Genomic DNA, 19,897 nt, shown 5'->3' on the forward strand with positions numbered 1-19,897 from the left:
TCACTGCAGGCAGGAACAAGCATACCTTCCTCCAGTCCTTGAAGAAGTTTTTCCTGAAGATCTCCTTTGTAGTGTACTCATGATCAAGCATTTTTGCAAAGAATGTGGCAACTTCTTCTGCTTTGGTACTCAGCTTCATGACTTTACCTACAAAGAAAGGTTTTCTTTTTAAAGAAAATGGTAAACAGGAATCGAAGCCAGAAAGAGGCCACAGTAACTAACTGAAAGGATTATATTTTTGCCACAGAGAAGTTTTTCTTAAAAATGTTACATAATACAGCAAGCAAATTGAATGGACAAAGGAAACAGAGGAGCACAATTGCTTGACTTTCATCACAAACATTTTGAAAAAAGTTTCCTCTGGAATTTAAACACTAAAAAAAAGCAACAGCAATCTGATGTGAGACAAGTCCGAGGTGCAGGGCAGCAGGAAGGGGAAAAGGCCTGTTTGCAGGAAACCCTCTGCTGAGCCACCTCTGTGCTGGGTACACTCCTGGGGAGATGCTGCTGTTTGAAGTCAAACAGGCCAGGGATTTTATTAAATTCCACATTCTGGCACTCAGACATATGGGAAATACAGTCCCTGTATTCCCCTTCAACCCACGGAGAGTCTCTGCCTTGGAACACCCCTTTCCAGCCTTTAGCTATTTCTAGGCAGGAAGAGCCCTTACAAACAGGCTGGAAAGCAATGCCAAATATTGAACCCTCCTTCACTGCAGGGAAATGTGTCAAGATTCTGCTAATTGTTCCCTCAGCTGTGGGAACGCACTCCTGCATCTCCAAATCAGGCTCAAAAGCCAGTCATTTTTAAGAAAGATTGAGCTGTCGGAGAACGGAGGGGTCACATTTCAGCTCCTCTGCACGACTGCAGCACAAAGTGAAATTTCTGCAAGGGAAGACCAAAACACAAGGGAAAAGGGGCTGCTGCAACACTGAGGCTGCGGATTCGACATCTAACATTTCTATTGAGCATCTTTCTGGTCCAGATCACATTCCTGATGAAACATGGGGTGCCAGGGACCCCTTGTAAAGGGTTTTGCATGCAGCTCACATCTCCAGCTAGTTGTGAGAAATATTTAAAGTTCCAATGGGCTGGCAGGCAGTCAATACCTGGGGATTTTTTAACAACCATTTTACTGCACAAAAGTGAACACAAGAAAATGTTCAGTCTACACTCTTGGAAAAAAACCACCAGGCTTTGGTTTACTACATATTTTCAAAAATTGCATCATCTCCAAAATTAAAGCATGGGAGTCAGCTATAAAGCCTTAAGATCTATAAACCCTCGTAAAACAGGACTTAGCAAAAGGTCCTTCCAATGATGTGAGAATATTCCACAATTAAATTAAACCAACAGTAACTCTGCCAATTTTTGAGCTGTAACCTAAAATACCACATTTGTTTGCTTATAACAGGAAATGGGGGAAGGGAGAGAAGCAAGGGAAGCTCTTTTTCCAGGCCGAAATTTTAGTTTGAGAGAGGCTATTGAGTTAGTAACATGTCATGGGGCTAAAGTGTATGATATTTTTCCCAAATAGCTGAGGGCTCAGTCACCTTTATCTAATTACTTTAGGATATATTTCATTGGACTCAACTGCCTCTTTTTTACACAGGTTTGAGAAGACTCTCAGTAACACAGCTGGACATTTGAGGAAAAAAGGGATTTATTCCAGAGGTGTATTAAACTGCAGACCAGAGGGCAATCAGGGGATATGAGGAGCAGAAGAGACCACATGGCCATGACTGAAATACAGCTGCCACCACCTACACTCTTTATTTTGCCCCATCTAAAGAAAAATATGCAAGTTGGAGCCACCTCTGGGCTATGAGCTTGTTAACCCAGTCACTCAAAAAAGGTGGCTTTGGCATTTGAAGCTCCTTCCCCGAGTCAGTATTGTAGGCAGTAACAACAGCCCCAGCAGTCGTTGCATGAGATGAAAACAAGTGCCTCCAAGGCCAGGGACAGATTCCTCCAGTGTGAGCCCACAGCCACAGCTTCATTATTTGGCCCTACAAATCACCCTGGGATCATCTTGAAATCAGACAATGCCTTGTGAGCACAGACAGCAGCTCTCAGCAGCTGCTGGGCAAATTAGACATCTGATTTTTGTCTAGTTTCTCAAGGAAGACTTTATGTGATGTCTTTATCTGCCAGACTACCCCCTGCCCACCCCATGACTGTTGAGCTTTTTGATGAATTTCTGCAATGACAGAGGTAGAGGTTACAAAAATCCCTGCAGAGGTTCCATGAAATAGATGGCTAGACAGACGAGGAGCTTATTGCTGTCTGCACCAAGGGATAGCTACAGTGCAGTCTGCCCCTCCCCTTCTCGACAGCAGGGGAGACATCATGCATTTTTCAACAGAGGAAAAAACAAATTCCAACTTTGCATTAAGTTCTTATCAAACCCTAAGAAAGAAGGCTGCAGACATCCTTGATCATTGTGCCACTTCCTTGGAGTTGGTCCTTAATAGGCTGCAGTATGTTTATTTCCCTACACTGCTGCTGAAAATGATGTCACCTATTCCTCTGTATTTAAAAACACCGTGTCACATCACATGAAAACAGCACGTTGCTCCTGGAAAAGTTCCATGTGCAGATGTCCCCTTCACCAAAAATTACATTTTCATCCATTCAAATACCTCCCACTTAATTCAATCCTGGGTTAATTTGATCCTTCATTTAACATGATCACAGGACTAAAAGGAAACACACGGGTCATGAAGTCCAGGCTCCAGCAGGCATCACATCATATAATCCTTTCCATGTGAGCCTCTAACAACCAGTCAGCCCAGGATATTAGAATTCCACATCAATTAGTTCTACCACACGCAATGGTTAGGGAGTGGGACCATGACTTACACCAGAGGGCTGTGTCCTTGAGGCCAGGGTCATCCCATTCATTCCTATAAGATCCTAATCATCTGTATCCAAATTCAATTGTCTTTTACTCTGTTCATGCCACAAAATGATCATGAATTTCATCACAGATGATGGAAGCTGCAATTCTTAAGGTTAAAGAAAACAGAGCAAGCCTCAAGGTGACCAGTGATGAGGCAGCTACAATTACATACTCCACTGCTCAGACACTGCTACTCTGAGGCATCAGACACTCTCATTCTGGTGAGTGACCTCAGAGATTCACCACCATAAGGGAGTGAGAATAAGTTCATCCCTATGTCACCTCAGTGAGTAGAATTCAGCAGGTTCACTTTACTTCCACAGACTGTTCCTTTACTTTGCTGCTGAGGAGCTGCTTTCAAGCAAACCACTAAAACAAAACCACCTCCTCAGCCCTTCAGTCCCCAGAGGAATGCCACAATACCCCGAGATGTTTATATCGCTTCCTAGAAAGTAGAAACACAGATTAACTCACCATCATAATAAAACTTGACATTTTCAGGCAGAGGTTCATATGGTGGAGCAAATACAGGACCTTTGTGCTCTAGGAACTTCCATTTAATGCCTTCAGGGTAACGCTCTTCTTCCCACCTTCAAGAGAGAAATATGAACCAATACAATTTTAAGCTCCTAATCTTCATTTTATTACTGTGTGGATATGAGAGTATGCTACAGAAAATCAGCAGGCAATCACTGCTTTGCTGGGTACAGACCAAAACCAAATACTCAGTGCAATGTCACCATTTAATTCCTTTTTTTCCCCAAAAAGCACATGTACATGAAGAGAACACCTTAGGTCACAGGTTACCTGATGACACCATATTCCTCACCTCACACTTGCTCCTCTTCTCCCAAAATCACACAGCTGAAAATGCTTAGATCTTAAGAAAATGAAGAATTCAGCCCTATAAAGCAGCTGGGATCATGCCAAATTAGAGTCAGCTGTGATCTAACATCAGGACCAGGATGCCTGCTCAGCAAAGTCAAACAATTGTGGTATATTATGCAGCTGCTTTCAGATGTGGACAATATGCCATTAAGGGCAGAGATAAAGAAACAGATGTTCATTTATGACCTAAATGAGAACAAAGCTGCTTGGACAAGAAAGACTAAAACCTGCTCTGTTATTTTAAATTCACTCCAGTTCTCTGGGTAAGGAAAGCACACTTGAAGAAGAACAGAGCAGCACTGGAAACTGCACATTTGCCTTAAAGAATCTCTACAAAAACACTTTTCAAATCATTCTTTTGATACCACAACACAGCAAGGTGTGCACCATCAATCCCACATTCCAACTGAACAGGGTCAGCAACTCACCTGCAGAGAAAAGGGTCCCACAAGGCCAGTATCCTCCCTCCAGCTCCCAGTTCCCAAGCCACTGACTCCACACTCCTCCCCTCCCTGCTCCTTTCATGATTACCCCATTATTGCTACATGCTGCTGGCATAGGATTGCCTGCTGGGAAAGTTTATTTCACCTTAGTGATCAACCAACTGGAAGAACATTAACCTGCACAGCTTTCAGTCTCTGAATTGCCCAGACAACTTTGTTGAGCAGCCATGACAATAAAAAAAAAGAGTTTAAGCTTCCATCTAATGTCAGCCCTATGAAGCAGCAGTCCCATTTCAGGTGCCACAGCAGCTGAGGAAGGATGTGCAGGTACCACCTGCCTCTCAGGAGCTGTGATGCACAAATACAGATTGCTTCATCCCTACTGAGATAAAAGTCACTGCACAGAAGATAAACACTGTACAGAGACAAGAGTTTCTGTCAGAAGACACTCAAAATGCTTCACTGGTGTCTGTGCATCAATAATTTAGGAACAGCAATTGTATGGCACACAGCAGTTGGTTATAGTTAGAAAGGTACCATTTTTGGCCACAGCACTGGACCTGACTTTTTCTAGAAGCACAGCAATATCTTTAACAGCAAAGTGCCCAGTTCCAGCTATCAGCACTGAACTGCATTTTAGAGTTCAGACCCTGGCTGGGAAGAAGGCTTGAGTAAACTATGCTGATATATGAAAGCAATATTGACACAGATTCTAAATATTTACATTCTTAATGATTGTTATGTTGAGTTTTTTTATACTTTTTTAATGAATTAGAAGGTACCAATCTAAACATTTTGTCAAACAAAGGCCTAGGTTCTTCCACTCAGAAGCTCCTTTAAGCAAAATACATCTAAACCATTTGCCTTTACTCCCAGTCAGAATAAGCTTATTCCAGTGAGAACAAAATAAGGGGATCATTTACAGTAGTTACCACCTTTCAGGACAAGTTTGTCATTCTTGCTTTTTAAAATTTATTCCTCTGGTATTTACTTGATGAGAAATTCTGTACCTCTATCCTTTCCTGTTCTTTTATGAAGGACACATGCAAAAGGAGTACTAGAAAGGCAGCAGTTTGAACAGACAGCTGAAGCACACTGTGCCTTTTGAGAAGTCTACAAATGGGATACATAGGGTGGTTTCTAAGTCCAAAACAACCAGAAAGTGCACCACAAAAAGATCACAAACCATTTCCAATCCTAACTCAACCTTCCTAAACCTCATACATAACCATGGGACAAAAGGTCAAAGTGAACCTCTCGAGTTTAGCCAATTTTTCATCTTTCTTTGGTTTCAAACAAAAAAAGCATTACAGGACCACTGCCCATGGCAGGTTCTGGTTCTGAAGCAACATTGCACAAATGATTTTGTGGGAGCAAGGAGAATGCTGCCTCTTAGAAAAGCTGCCTTACTGCTGTTAATTTCAGCAACAACTGTGCTAATCACTCACACAGGTTCCTTGATTAAATTCCATATCAAACCTGTCTAAGAATGCCAGGGTGGCTCAGCAAGGTAGAGCTGGGGATGATTGTTCAAGTGGAATGAAGAGAGACGATTCTTAGGAAAAAAACCAGAATACACCTCAGGGATATGTTATTTCAAGGAAATGAACTTGCTGTTACTCAAGGTGGGAGAAGTGCTCATAAGGTGCACTTCTGGATCACATATTCTTCACACGCTGACGGGGTGTGAAAATGACCTCTGAAAGAGCTCCCACATGGTGATGAATGAGGGAAAGGCCTTGGGCATGTCTTGCATCAAGTATTCACAGAAGAGAGGACGAAAATGCTCAAGGCAGCAAGCTCTTGAGGAAACAGCCAAAAAAAGGTATCAGACGTTCAGAAAATTGACTCAGATGGAACATAAAAGGCCCTTAAGAGACACAACTGAAGTGCAGATGAAACCCTGTCCAGCAAAGACACACTATACAGAGCTGCAGATGGATGGCAGGAGCATCAGCAGAAGGATGCAGCTACATAGTGCCAAATTTTGCAAAACATGCTTTCCAAGGCAGTTTTCCTCAGCAGAAAGCACAAACTGCAGAGCATAACACAGCTCCCGGGCAGGTGAGGGGAGAACAGCACAGCTTTCCAGTAAAGGTCTGCTGCTCAAGGATACAGATACAATAAAACAGAGCTGTGGTAACAGAAATATTAAGTTAGACAGAACCAGCAAGGGCAGCTGAGACAAAGCCAAAAAGACAACAGATCATTAAGGCTTGCAGAGACCTTCTGTAGCTTCCTATTGCTTCATGTTCCTATTGTTTGTTAAATGTTAAAGCACGTTAAAAATATGCTGTCAAAGGGACTGAGAAAAAAGCAGATTGCTCAGGATAAAAAACAAACCGGGCAGTTTTGGGGAAGGAACTTGAAACCCGAATTTCTAAGGGAGCATACAAGTATAAAAAAGATCCAAGTGCTGATGTTCTGAAGAAGCTTGACAATCAAAGAGAAATATGCAAAGACTATAAACACCACAAGAGTTTTTCTTTTTAAAAGATGAATTGATAAGAGTGACAATAAAGGGGTAAAAGACTGAACCTGAAAGGATTGAAGATTGCAAAGATGTTTCCCAACACTATAGATCTATTAAAAATAGCCAGATGATCTGAGAAAAGAAAATGCTCATGGAAACATTATCCCTGAAAGGTCATACAAATACAATACAGGAGTGCAGAAAACACATATGCTTTTGGAACTACATGTGCATTAAACTGAAGGAAGTACTGTGGCTGAAACTTCAAAACACACAAGTAATAGCTCCTCAAATCAAGCAGTAATAGCTTCAATTACTACAGAGAATTTTAAAAAGTCCAGCAGGTTTCTTACAGAGAGCACTAGTGATGCAGCACAGGTCTGTTTTCCAAATGAACCACAAAGTTCAGATTTATTTAAAAAAAGGTTCTAAAAAAATTAAGAGTGGGTGGAAGCACAACTTCAGTAATGTTACTTTAGGATCCTGGGCAAAACTGGAAGTGTTTTCCATTTAAAACTTATTTTCAGAATTCATTTGCCAAACAGCCTGAGCTTAACTGGTCACTTGACCAAATTTCATTTTTGTGCCAGAGGCAGGAACAGTTTTGAGGCACAGTTGACACCCAGCTAGAATGAAAAGGTGGACACTCTCTCATGCTGGATCTCTATATAACACAGATAAATTCTACTAGAGTACTAATTAATACATCAGCACCTATTAATACATTCCAGCTGACACCCCCAAGCCTACAAGGTTTTATACTGCTCTGAAGTGTCTCAGCACGGAGTAGGTTATGGGCACAAGAATATTGGTATCTGATCATTATAGGGAGCTTCTATATGACACAGATAGGGAAAAAACCCCATGAACAACCCCACAAAAAACTTTTTTCCGCTTTTAGGGACATCAAAAAAGGTACTTCACTTCTGCTTCAGAGGATGAACATTGTGAATGAGATATTTATTTGGAGCTTAACAGAAAGTAAGCCAATTATTCAGAACAAATCCTCATGAATCAACAGAAGAGAAAGCCAGATGTGCTTACTCAGCCAGCATGGGAGGTACAGGGAAGTGCAGGTGCAAAGGGGAGCCTACAGCACTGACATATAGTTACCATTTCCATTTTTGCTCCTCTTCTTTTTTCGGCTTCTTTCTCTTGTCTGCTTCAGGGATTTTCTTATCTTTGCTTTTAGCTTTCTTTGCTTTGCTGTCCTGCAAATCAGTAAGAATCTGTTAGTACAAGCTACTATCTTTTCCCTGCTCCCTGAAAAGATTTCTTAAAACCAGAAGACTGTCTCTTGGGCTACATAAGAACTAAATTCCTGTGGCTTCACTGCATAAATGTGCTCTTAGATTAGCCCATTAAGTCAGTCTGCTAATGGTTCCTCTTCAGTTTTAAGCCAAATTCTTTTACTTTACACTTGGGACATGCTAAGTGCACACAACCAGTTATTCTGTCTCACCTGAAAAGGGGCAAGTCTGGGCCATGGTAACACAACTGCTCAGCTACAGAACCTCCCCCTGCACTGGTGTGTCTGGTCTGGCAAATGCCACAGAACACAAACACCACTGTGAGGTGACTTCTGGGATTATACTGGTGTATGCTCAGAGTAGAGACACCTCCTTTGAAGGAAAGGTGCCAGGAGCTGCCTCCAACATGGGTCTCACAGGGGTGTCTGCTAGGTGTGGAATGCAGTTTGCATGTCTCACATGATGGCTAATCTGTCTTTTTCAAGTCCCTCTCCAAAGAAATTTGCACCCTAGGTTCCATCTAAAATCTTTATGCATCCTTCTAATCTCTGTTTCATCTCCTCTGCCTCTGAACTGTGCCACATCTGTATGTGCAATCACCACGTTGGTAGGGAGGCTCCTCTGCCCTCTGACAGCTCCTTACCAGAAGTACTGTGGATTGCCTGGAATAGGCTGGAAATTCATGACCTGGAGGCATCTTCTCCATCCATTGTTTCAGGAGTAAGAAACAGTTTCCCTGACTTTTTGTACAGGACAGCTCAGGTTAAGTTCATCTGCACCTTAGGTGGGGATCTACTACATGCAGCTGTCCCAGACAAAATCAGATTTATCCTGATCTGTAGAATTCTACACAAATCATAAACTCATCTTTCATATTACCTCTTCTTCCTCTTGTTTCCTTTTCTTTGCTTTCTTGATGTCTTCTGTTTTGATTTTCTTGGGTTTGTAGTCAGCACTAAGAACAAAAACACTTGCTGACAAAAGCCATCAATTTTCCAGTAAAAATAATAAAGAGAAGTCACACATACACAAAGTTTGTGTGCAAAGGTTTGCAGTATTTCTGGCATGTTAAATTTCTAAAGAAGACTCAGTAATCCCCATTCAGCACAACAGCCTAAAAAACCTAAAATCCATAAGCTTTTGCTGTCATTTCCTCTCCATAAGTTTCAGACTGCTGAAGCAAACACCTTCTGCGATGAAGAACCAATTCAAAAGCATTAGCAGGCACCCAGTGATTGCATGGGATGGGATAAATGGGTAACACCTTAATGGCATGTTCTATCCCAGCTCCTTTTCATCATCAGTCTGGGATCTGCCCACAAGGCTCACTTGTGGCATCCCCCATGAGTTCAAACAACAGCAAAATTGACTACTGGCAAATTACATAATAACAGAATCACAACCTAATTTTAATTAGATTGGAAAAGACTTCTGAGATCATCAAATCCAACAATGATTGAACCAGACCACGGCACTGAGTACCATGTCCTGTCTTTCCTTAAACAACTCCAGGGACCGTGACTCCACCACCTCTCTGGACAGCCCCTTCCAATGACTAATCCCCCTTTCTGTGAAGAAATTTCCCGATGTCCAACCTACACTTTCCCTGGCACAGCTTAATACTATGTCTTCTCATCCAGTCACTTGTTGCCTGGGAGCAGAGCCCGACCCCCACCTGGCTACAACCTCCTGTCAGAGACTTGTAGGGAGTGAGAAGGTCCCCGCTGAGCCTCCTCTTCTCCAGCTAAACAACTCCAGCTCCCTCAGCTGCTCCTCACAGGACTTGTGCTCCAGACCCTTCACCAGCTCCACTGCCCTTCTCTGGACATGCTCCAGCACCTCAATGTCATTTGTGAACTGAGCGTCAGGCTGACAGGCCTGTAGTTACCCAGGACTGATGATAAATGATGGAGAGGGGCTTGGAGACCTCTTTCACCAGCTCCCTCAGCACCCTTGGATGAATCCCATCCAGTCCCACAGATTTGTGAGCATCTAAGTGGCTCAGCTGGTCACTATGTCTGCCTTAACTACAGGGCGCCCATTCTGCTCCCTGTCCATGTCCTCCAATGAGGGGGTCAGTTCTCCTGAGGATACCTTGTCTTACCGCTAAAGACTTAAGCAAAGAAGGTGTTAAGTACCTCAGCCTTTCCTCTTTCTTGGTGACTATATTCCCCCTCATATCCAATAAAGAATGGAGGTTTTCCTTGGCCCTCCTTTTGTTATTAATGTATTTATGAAAACACTTATCCTTTACAGAAGTAACCACATTAAGTTCTAACTGAGCTTTTATCTCTCTCATTTTCTCTCTATATGACCTTATGACAGCCTTTAGCATGTCCTTAATCCACTTCCTGAATGGCCTGACTCTTTTTCCAAAGGTGATACATCCTCTTTTTTCCCCAAGTTCTTGCAAATCTCCTGCCCAGACAGCCCAGTGATCATCCCCACTGGCTCATCTTTAGGCACAGGCTGCTCCTGAGCCTTCAAAATTTCTTTCTTAAATGCCCAGTCTTCTTGGGACCTTTGTTTTTAAGGGCTGTTTCCCAAGATACTGTCTAAATCAGCCTCCTGAACAGGCCAAAGTCCACCTTCCAGAAATCCAGGTTCTGTTGAGGCCCCTCCTTCAAGTATAGAAAACTCCATCATATCGTGGCCCCTGTGCCCAAGGTGGCTCCGATCACCCCATCTCCAACCTGCCCTTCTCTGTAATCAGCAGGTCTAGCAGGGCCTCACCTCTGGTAGGCTTTCTTACCAGCTGCAACAAGAAGTTCTCTTCCACACACTCCAGAAACCTCCTAGCCTGGCTCCTCTCTGCTGTGTTGAGTTTCCAGCAGATATCCAGCAGCCCAAAGTCTCCCACAAGAGCTGGTGACCATGAAACATCAGCCAGCTGCTTATAGAGTAGTTCATCCATTTCTTCATCCTGGTTGAGTGGTCTACAACAGACTCCCACCAGGATATCTGCCTTACCAGCCTTCCCCCTGATTCTCACCCATAGGCACTTGACCTTATTGTCACTGTGCTCGAGCCCTGTACAGCCAAAACACTCCTCAATGCACAGAGCCACCCCAATTCTTCATCTTTCCATTGCAGATAAGAGATGGGAGGACACACAAACCTAACAGAAGGCAGCAAATGATTACACAAAAGAGAAGATCCCACCCATCTCTCTTGGAGACTGAGACACACTGCATAGGGACAGAATGCCACCATGGTTAAAACCTTCCCACCCTTTTAACTCCTGACTGCTAATAAGGTCAAACTACCTGAAGAGCTGGATGGACAGTGATAGATCACAGCAAGATCTAATTGGGCTTGTACATTACTGGGGAGATTCCTGCATCAGGCAAACGTCATGTGTGCTTTTCTTTTGAGTTAGAGACAACACCACTCAGCATAACCCACGACATATTCAGACTCCAGGCGAACCATGCTAAGCAGTGCAGGCAAACCTCCCCCTGCCTCCAAACAGGCTGACAGTGCATTTTCTGCCTCCTGTGCAGTCATTTCCTCGCCCAGCAGAAACCACTGAAGCCACTTACCCACATGGATACCTCACTTGCTCACGTTTCTGTTTTACAATCTTCATTGTTATCTTTATCTGCCTTCTGGGTTTTTTCTTTTTTATTTACTAGTTCTGAAACATTTCCCAGCACCATCTGCAGAAGCATTTTGCCTTGCACACCACGAATACTATCCTTGCCCCACTCAGAGAACTTCTAACAGCATAAGGAGTGTGGTCTCAGACCTCCAGTCAGCCATCTGAACAACTTTGTGTTGATGACCTGAAATCCCACCTGCTCCCTCAATGTTCTCTTATTAAAGCTAAAGGCAAACATCCAAGTCACCAGCACCCATGACACTTACTCATCATCTTCTCGAGGTCTCTTCAGGGGTTTGGAGTCCTCTTTTGGAGACACATAAAACCCATCATCATCTGGTTCATCTTTAATGCGTGGTGGACTACAGAAAGAAGCAAAAAAACATGGTTCTAACTTCAAAGAGGATCTTTCTTGGAAACCATCAACAACTCAGTTTTAAGAAATAAGCATCTGCAAAACAGGCATGTCTTCCATGGAATGTGCTACCATCCTAAGACCTCAAAAACATGAGGTGTGTCATTCTCTGAACACTCAGACAGTGTAAAGAGAGTCATTCAATGTCTATATATTTGCCATTTCTCAAGGAACATCAAGATCAATTTCCAGAGCTAAGAGTTCACATTGTTTCTTTGAGGCAGTAAAAACAACTGTGGCTTCCAGTACTTTCAGATATACTTCAAACTGAAATGCTTGTGTGCAGTCAAATACAGGACGTTACTTAGTTTCAACTCGGTATCTTTACTGAGCCTTCTAAGAGAGAGAAAAATATTACCAACTAAACAAAGATTTGAAAGCTACTCCCTAGAATATTCTGCCAACTAAACACTGAGGCATGTGAAAAGCAGAAAAGGAAACAAAGATTTGGCAAAGTTAAATGGATCAGTCTCTTTTTACTGTCCAAACTGCAGGAAGCAAACAATCCTGTCCCTTTCAACAGACCACAAACTTAGGCTCAATGTTTTCAGCCACAATGCCTCAAGACATTAGTAAAATAAGAAAAAAAAATAGAGTATGAGTGCAAGAGAGGCTATTCCTTTAAACAAACTCATTATTTCTAAATTTCACAGAAGGATTTCACTGATCTTCATAAAGAAAAAGATGTCTCAAAGAGTCCAAAATTACATTTTGAAGCACTTAGTGCCATCTTGGGCCTCTTTATTCATGTTCCATCAGCAATTTCTATATCAAATTGACTCAGCTTCCACGTCAACACGCAGATTGTGCAATTGGATGGAGTGGGAGAGAAAAAAAGCAGCTTTCAGCTTCGTAGGCCTCAGTCAGCCAGAGACATTCTGGAGTTTCATGTTAGCTGGCAATGTGTCCATGAAGCAGAACAAGGCAGTTTGCTCCTTCACAGCTCTAAAGCCACTGCAGTGCTGGAAGATGCAGCTCAGGGGAGACAAACACACACTGCTCTCAGAAACCATTTCTGCTGCATTGCCTATAATTAACTAAGACACAAGTCTGCAGCATGTAGACAGTTGCAAAACATCTATGGAAAAAGAGGTGTATGTCCCATTTAACGTATTCTCCCTTCCAGGCAGAACCGTGCAACTACTGTGTGTGAAGCTGCCAGGAATTTTATCTGTTCTATTTTAATACTGAAATATTTCGCAACATTTTGTAACAGGGGGAATAAAGTTCTATGAAAGGAAAGGAGCTGCATGACCTGTCTGAACCTTGACTTGCATTGTTTCCAAGACTGTAACATTGTTCACCACACCAAGTTTTAAGGAAGAAAATCAAACCCATCTGACTGAGGACATTTTTCTCTGGAGAACTTGTAAAAGAACCATTTCGGCAGGAAAAAAAGGAAATAAATACTTTACTCTTAGCCAGCATTTGGCCCTGAAGAAGGCACAATTGTGATGGCTCCTCCTGGCTCTTCTCAAACACATGAAAAATTACTCTTGGACCTAAAGAGGGTCCAGTTACCTTGATAAGGGAACATCCAATGTCCCCGATGACAGTGGCACATCATGCAATTCTGCTGAACAGCAGAGGCTAGAAAGCCATTAACTGTCTGCTACACCATGAAACACCTAAATATCATCACATGCTAGTTCCAGAGTATCCCCCAAAGGGCCTGGAGATGGCGCCTCTTCCCTGCACCAAGCCCAGCTCCTGCGTTTGGATTTTTAAACAGGAGCAGGGAAACGAAACAGATGGAGGAACTCGTGTCAAAAGGGCACATTCAAAATGCAAAGAATAACTAACAGGCTTGGACCAGACAAGTGTCTTCTCCCAGCCTCTCTACATCCAGGGAACATGCTAAGACTGGAAAGAGTTTGTGTTGAATTTTTTAACTGATTCATAAAACTGGACACAGAACTGAAAGCTTTTCCTGACTAGCAGATATGGATGTCTCCATCCACCACCCCAATGACCTCCAATAAAAGTCAGTGGACTGGATTTAGCACCTTCAAAATAACCAATGACAGAATTTAAACAAGCCACAAAGGTCTTAGTCAACTATTAAGAAAAAGGTACTTTTCTATCTTTTACTTACCTCAGGTTTTTACTAGAATTACTTAATAATGACTGATAGAACACTGAACTCCAGGAGACTGCTGCTAGCAGGAATTAAATACTAGAGTAGGACACCTGTGCATTTCCTGAGGTAATTCTGATTTTACATATGCATCGTCCTTACTCATCACTCCTCTGCAAAGGCTTTACAAGGCACTTGTGCAGCAGAGAGGCAATCTGGACTGGCTTTACTAGGCCCTGTCTCCAGCAGACTGCCTGCAGGGTTTAAGTCCAAATTTACCAGAAATTCTTTCAAATCCAGCTACCAATATCCCCATAATAGCTGAGTCTGATGGTCTTGGCAGAATTCAACCCCTTAATACTCAGACAAACCCAGGATGTGCAGGCAGACACCAGGTATCCCACATCTCCCACCTCCAGTTATTGGGTGAGTAGATCTACCAAGTCACATAATTGAGAAGAACACACTTTCTGAAGGGATTAAAAGTGTTCAATTTTTTTCCCAAGACGAAGAGAGAGGAGTCAAACACTGAGCACTAAGAAAAGGCAAACTGCAGCTTTTTTCAGATCATGGACCTAATTTCTTACCTGGAGAAACCATTTTCCTTTTCCTTCTTTATTTTCACATCACCAGCAGCTTTCATCTGAAAAACATAAATAGTAGGAGCTGATTAGCATTGCCCAGAACACTTCATGTTTTTCCAGCATACAACACAGGCAGGGTATTTAATGTGCAGAAAGAACCAAGGGGCACTGTGATTGTATTCATCCCCTGTAGCCCTTTGTGACCTACAAGGACAGACAAAGAATGCAACATTTTCTGCAAGTTTTAGTCAATCCAGTACTTTATGGCCCTCCAGTTTCTTCAGCAGATTGGAGTTAAGTATATAAGTTTGTTCTTGCGTGGACTGAATGTAATCTAACAGATTTTTCTCCCTTGTCTCTGAACCCAAGATTGACGAAGTGGAAAAGCAACGGGGGAAAAAATGTGGAGCCAGTGGACACAGTTCAACTGTGGAACTGTTTCCATTCACAATACCTGAAGATAAAGCCCTGACGAGTCTGTATCTAGCACTCCACAAAACCAGGGTCTGGGTTAGTTTTGGGATAATTCTCTCCAGGTTGATAAAAACTAGGAAGTATAAGCTACACCTAACCCACCGAGTTTGTACCACTCAGCAGCCTAAAGCAGACCCATCCTCTTGTCTCTCCCACAGGAGACACCCACCTTCTCTTCCTTTCTCTTCTCCTTGTCTTTATCTTTGTGTTTGTCTTTGTGTTTCTCTGAGCTGCCATCTTTGTGTTTGGTTTTCTCCTTGTCTTTGTGTTTCTTTTCCGAGGAATCTTTGTGCTCACTGCAAGACAAGAGAGCATGTTTGCAGAGGGGAACACAAGGAGATTTGACTAATACAGACAATTTTTAGTGTAAAGAGTCACGGGTTTTGATGATTACAAACCCTACAGAATAAGGGATCACCTTAACAGGAAGATCCACCAGTCTCCTGTCACTCTTCACCCATTCTCCTTGGGAGGAAGAAGAACAGTGGGGGAACACACTGCAGAAACACAGCTGCCAAGCCTCCATTTCAGGAAAACCCCCATCAACCTGGGTTGCTCAGGAAACCCACAGCTGTTACACTTAAAGCTCAACACATTTAGGTTGAATTCTCACTGTCTCTGCTTTCCCTCTTTTTGCTACTCCCTGTAAAAGGTCACTGGAATAGAGCCGCCAGTCCCGTCAGTGCCCATGTCAGCTTTTGCTCAGACAACAGTTTGTCATTGTAGGAACTTGAAGAGAAAACCGCTGATCTCTATTATTCCCAAACAGATGGGAAAACCGGAGCAAACAGGATATGTGATGTCCTTGTGTTTATGCAAAGTCAAACAGAAAAGGCAGGAATAATGCTGCAGTCCTCAGCTGGAGCTCTCTTATCAGCTTTGCTCACCACCATGGCCAGCCCAGACCTGCTTGGCTGGGGCAGCCCCATCCTCACGGCAAGAACCCATCAAAGGTGTTTCCAAGTGACAACTGCTCTGCTACTACTCTATTGTTACTGATAACAGTACTGAGAATTTAAATATCTACAACTTTTGGTCAGAATAGAGGAGAAAATGTTTCCAAGAAGAAAATCAATGTGCATTAATATTCTATTTCTACTCCCTTCTGTTTTTGAGACATCTGGGTAAATTTTTATCCCATTTTCAAGCTTTTCTTGTCAACCAGAAAGATACATGGCAGTTTTTAAATGAAAATGAGGTTTCTCACAGAACGCCTCGACCCTTGGAGCCAGAAAGTGAGGAAACACTCTCAGAAAACTCAGGATAGAAACGTGAAGAACTGGCCACAGGGATGAGCAGCAGTGGTGTGGATGCCAAGCAGCAAGCCTGGCAATTCTACAGGCCTTCAATACACACTCTTACAAGGTTGTGTCGACTCCTTGAGGTCCCCCTGGGCTTTAGCAAGCCAAAGGCATGGTGTAAATCCGCATGGATGGGCATGAAACAAGTTGCCTTCCTCTCACTGGCTGTTCAGTCTCTCCCATCAGCACTTGACCCCATCACTACTGTTCTCTGCTTCTCCTCAGGACCACACAAAAGCAATACAAAGCTTTATAGAAAGAGGCAGTGTCCTTGTTTCAGTTATTTCAACATTAGTACAAGCCAAACTAACCTGGGTGAACACAGCCCTGGAAAACAGCAAGCCTGGAATGCTGGGTAGGAGCATGATTTTTAAAAATCATATATTCTCTGAGACTCCTTTCTCTCATAAAAAACAGACTGCAAAGGGCTGGATGTTCAATGGCTGCAGAGAGGAAGCACCACATTAACCAGTTCCTGTAAAGCCTGAGTGTGATTAAGAGCAAGGGAATCACAGTCACAAACACACCGACCCACATCCAGCTGTGCAACTGCAGAGTGAAGTTCAATGTAGATGAATGGGCCTGAACCTGCCAAAGGTTTGAATAATTCAAGATGAGAAGAGCTTAAATAATAACATTCCAATAAACATACACTGAATAAATTGAATAAGCCTACTCCAGTAAATACACACCAGCCTTCCAAGCCCAAGCAGTTAAAGCAGGAAAATCCATCTCTGAAGGAAACCAGTATATTCACATACTGTATCACATTAAGAGATCAGTAGGAAGAGAAACCAGTTTCATTTTAACTCTGCAGCAATCTCGTCATACAAAACCGTGACAGAACATCCAAACATCAAAAGGCAACTGACACTCCAGAAATTCTTGTAGATAAGAGACACAGCACCACATGTTGCCTGTGAGCAAAGACTCAACAACTGCAGACTATTCTTGCCCAGCAGATCGTGTTATGCACAGTGTGCTCAGGACATGTGGGTACATACACAGAACATCCTGACACTGATCTCGGAAATCCATGACATGCCTGCTGCTCCTGCTCAGATCTGTCATCCAGGTTTCTGTACACTGTTTATTCATCACCATTTCAATATCAGGACACCTATTTAATTTTCCTTTGCTGAAACCAGATTCATTGACTGAAAGCACAAATGCCACACACTACCAGAAATTTTTAAACTCGTGAAGGTGTGGAAATGCTGACTTAGTATCTTTGTACTGGTATCTGTATGCCAATTACCTCATTTACCAAAGATTTATGTTTGACAACTCAAGAGGTACCACAACTTTCATATATATAAATCAATATTTATAATAATAATATTCAATGCCAATAATCAACCTTCATTTATCAATCCAAACTGTGGGTGCCCCATCCCTGGACAGGGTTTTGAGCAACCTGGTCTAGTGGAAGGTGTCCCTGCTTACGGCAGGGGAAAAACAAGACGAGCTTTAAGTCCCCTCCAACCCAAACTGTTCTATGGTTCTAACATCCATGAAAAATAGCAACAAACATACACACAAGGCTCAGACCCATTTTGTTCTTTGCAAGTTTGCTTGTGTTTATTTTCTATTTCACGTTCTTATTTGATATTTAAATCCTACCTGAAATAACATGTTTTACTCAGACACTAATTTGCATCTTCAAAGCACAGGACACACTGCAATCACTAACTCTAAGTCTTCCAAAGCACTGTGCACTAGCAGCCAAAAGCTCTACCTTTCAGTATGTGAGCCCTGGGATGTACAAAAAGTATGACTAAAAGCAAATTAATAGATGACCATCTACATCTGCAAAGCTAAGACTGAAACAGAAAGAAAATTACATTGGCCTAATAAGCAGAGACAATTTTTGTGTGTGCTGAATGCTTACAGACTACAGCTGGAATAAAAAAATGCGCTAAAACCTTCCAAAACTTAGGGCTGCTTAAACAGATGCTCAACTAAATCCCTCTTGAAAAAGAGTGGTAAGTGGTGACTATTGAAAAGCTGTCATATAATCTAATCTAAAGCTCAGATTTTTCAGCACCAGAGCCAAAATCAAGAAGTTTGGATTCCTTAGTCTTAGCTGTTGGTTTTATTTTAGCTTTATTTTTTAATCACAAGACTATCCTTCCCCTTTGCTCTGCAGTGAGCAGTAAATTTCTCACCCATGCAATGTGGGCTCAGATAACCCAAGGAAACTCTGGCTCCAGTTTCACTCTGCAGCTTCATTTTCCAAAGATCAGCACTGGTGGCTCGGCCCTGAGGTCCCACTGCTGCTGCTCTTGATGACTGGAAGAAATTCCCTAGATAGAAATCTGAGATTGTGTACTACTAGCCCCAGTGTTAAAAAAGAGCATAGATTTCTCTTCCTTATTTCAAACTGGCCCAGCTTGTCAACCCTACATGTTTTGAGACACTGGACCACAGCTCTGCCTTAACAACTCGGTCCCAAACTTTGACATTGTGCATCAAGAAAGGCTTGTGCTCCTCTTCCCGTGGAGGGATGGAAATCTGCGTCTCCCAGAAAAGCTCACTTGAAAATAAGCTGATAAAGGCCTTGAGCAACAATCCTGAGAAGAGTTAACTTCTTTTTTCTCCCACAGCAAGTTGCTCAGATATTGACTTCAGTCAAGCTGAGCTGCTTTGGTCTTTCATTGGCTCAGATACATATGTGAGCCTCCAGGAACACGATTTAACCACCACACTAATCTCAAAGGAAAAGAGAAGACAACAGGATGCCATCCTTCCCCTGAAGAAGGAGTTTTAGCCTTCTATCTGAAAGCTATTTCCAGACAACCCCAAAGCTATTATTAGGAGGGACCAGGAACAATTTAAAGATCACAGATCTGTCTTCCTGGGCAATTCAAAACTAGGGAAAAAATCACTTTTCTTTGAAGAAACTAAGGAAAATGGTCTCAAGACTGCATGCACACTGCTAATTTTATCTTGAATTCATTTTTCAGGGCACTGTGGATCCTTTGTTACCTTTCTTGCAAATACCTCTCTGCCAACAAACCAGCTTGGAGTCATGCAAGCAGGACAGCAAACCCCCCGTTAGACAGAGGGAAGCTTCAGGGGAAGTTAGCCCGAAAAGAGGAAAACTGGATCATAACAACTGCTCAATCCAAGCCCTGCTAACAAAGTAAGATCTTCCTTGCCACCCAGACCACTGGAGATGAACCACTGCAACAGCACTCAAGAGTTTTACACCTCTTGAAGGTGATTAATGCTGACAAACCTGCACTGTTTGGATTTTTTCAAGGTAACAAAGTATAGCAGGAGATCATATTAACACAGGCAGAAGCAGGGATTACATCATCTGCAGATGTGGTGTAGTATTGGCTCAGTTCAGACAAAGGCCAGGTGAGCAGAAACCCATCTCCTGAATCACTCCATCCTTTTGCCTTCCACTTGGAGATTTAGTGTGAACAGGGACATCCAAAGGCTGTGGAGAGCTCAGGCTGAAGCACAGGCAGTAACACATC

At 42.7% G+C, this 19,897-nt stretch overlaps 1 protein-coding gene across 1 annotated transcript in view; it reads right to left on the reverse strand.

Annotated features, from left to right (window-relative positions):
- The window catches only part of TOP1 (DNA topoisomerase I), a 66,377-nt gene that overhangs the window by 12,232 nt on the left and 34,248 nt on the right, over nt 1-19,897 (reverse strand). The window contains exons 4-10 of the mRNA XM_071572751.1: nt 15,278-15,404; nt 14,638-14,693; nt 11,825-11,920; nt 8,837-8,912; nt 7,821-7,918; nt 3,378-3,493; nt 26-147 (exon numbers count right to left, since the gene is read on the reverse strand). Coding sequence (XP_071428852.1) covers nt 26-147; nt 3,378-3,493; nt 7,821-7,918; nt 8,837-8,912; nt 11,825-11,920; nt 14,638-14,693; nt 15,278-15,404 — 691 coding nt within the window. The remainder of the gene's footprint in view (nt 1-25; nt 148-3,377; nt 3,494-7,820; nt 7,919-8,836; nt 8,913-11,824; nt 11,921-14,637; nt 14,694-15,277; nt 15,405-19,897) is intronic.

Source organism: Pithys albifrons, chromosome 18 (assembly GCF_047495875.1).
Source record: "Pithys albifrons albifrons isolate INPA30051 chromosome 18, PitAlb_v1, whole genome shotgun sequence".
NCBI classification, from domain to species: Eukaryota; Metazoa; Chordata; class Aves; order Passeriformes; family Thamnophilidae; genus Pithys; species Pithys albifrons.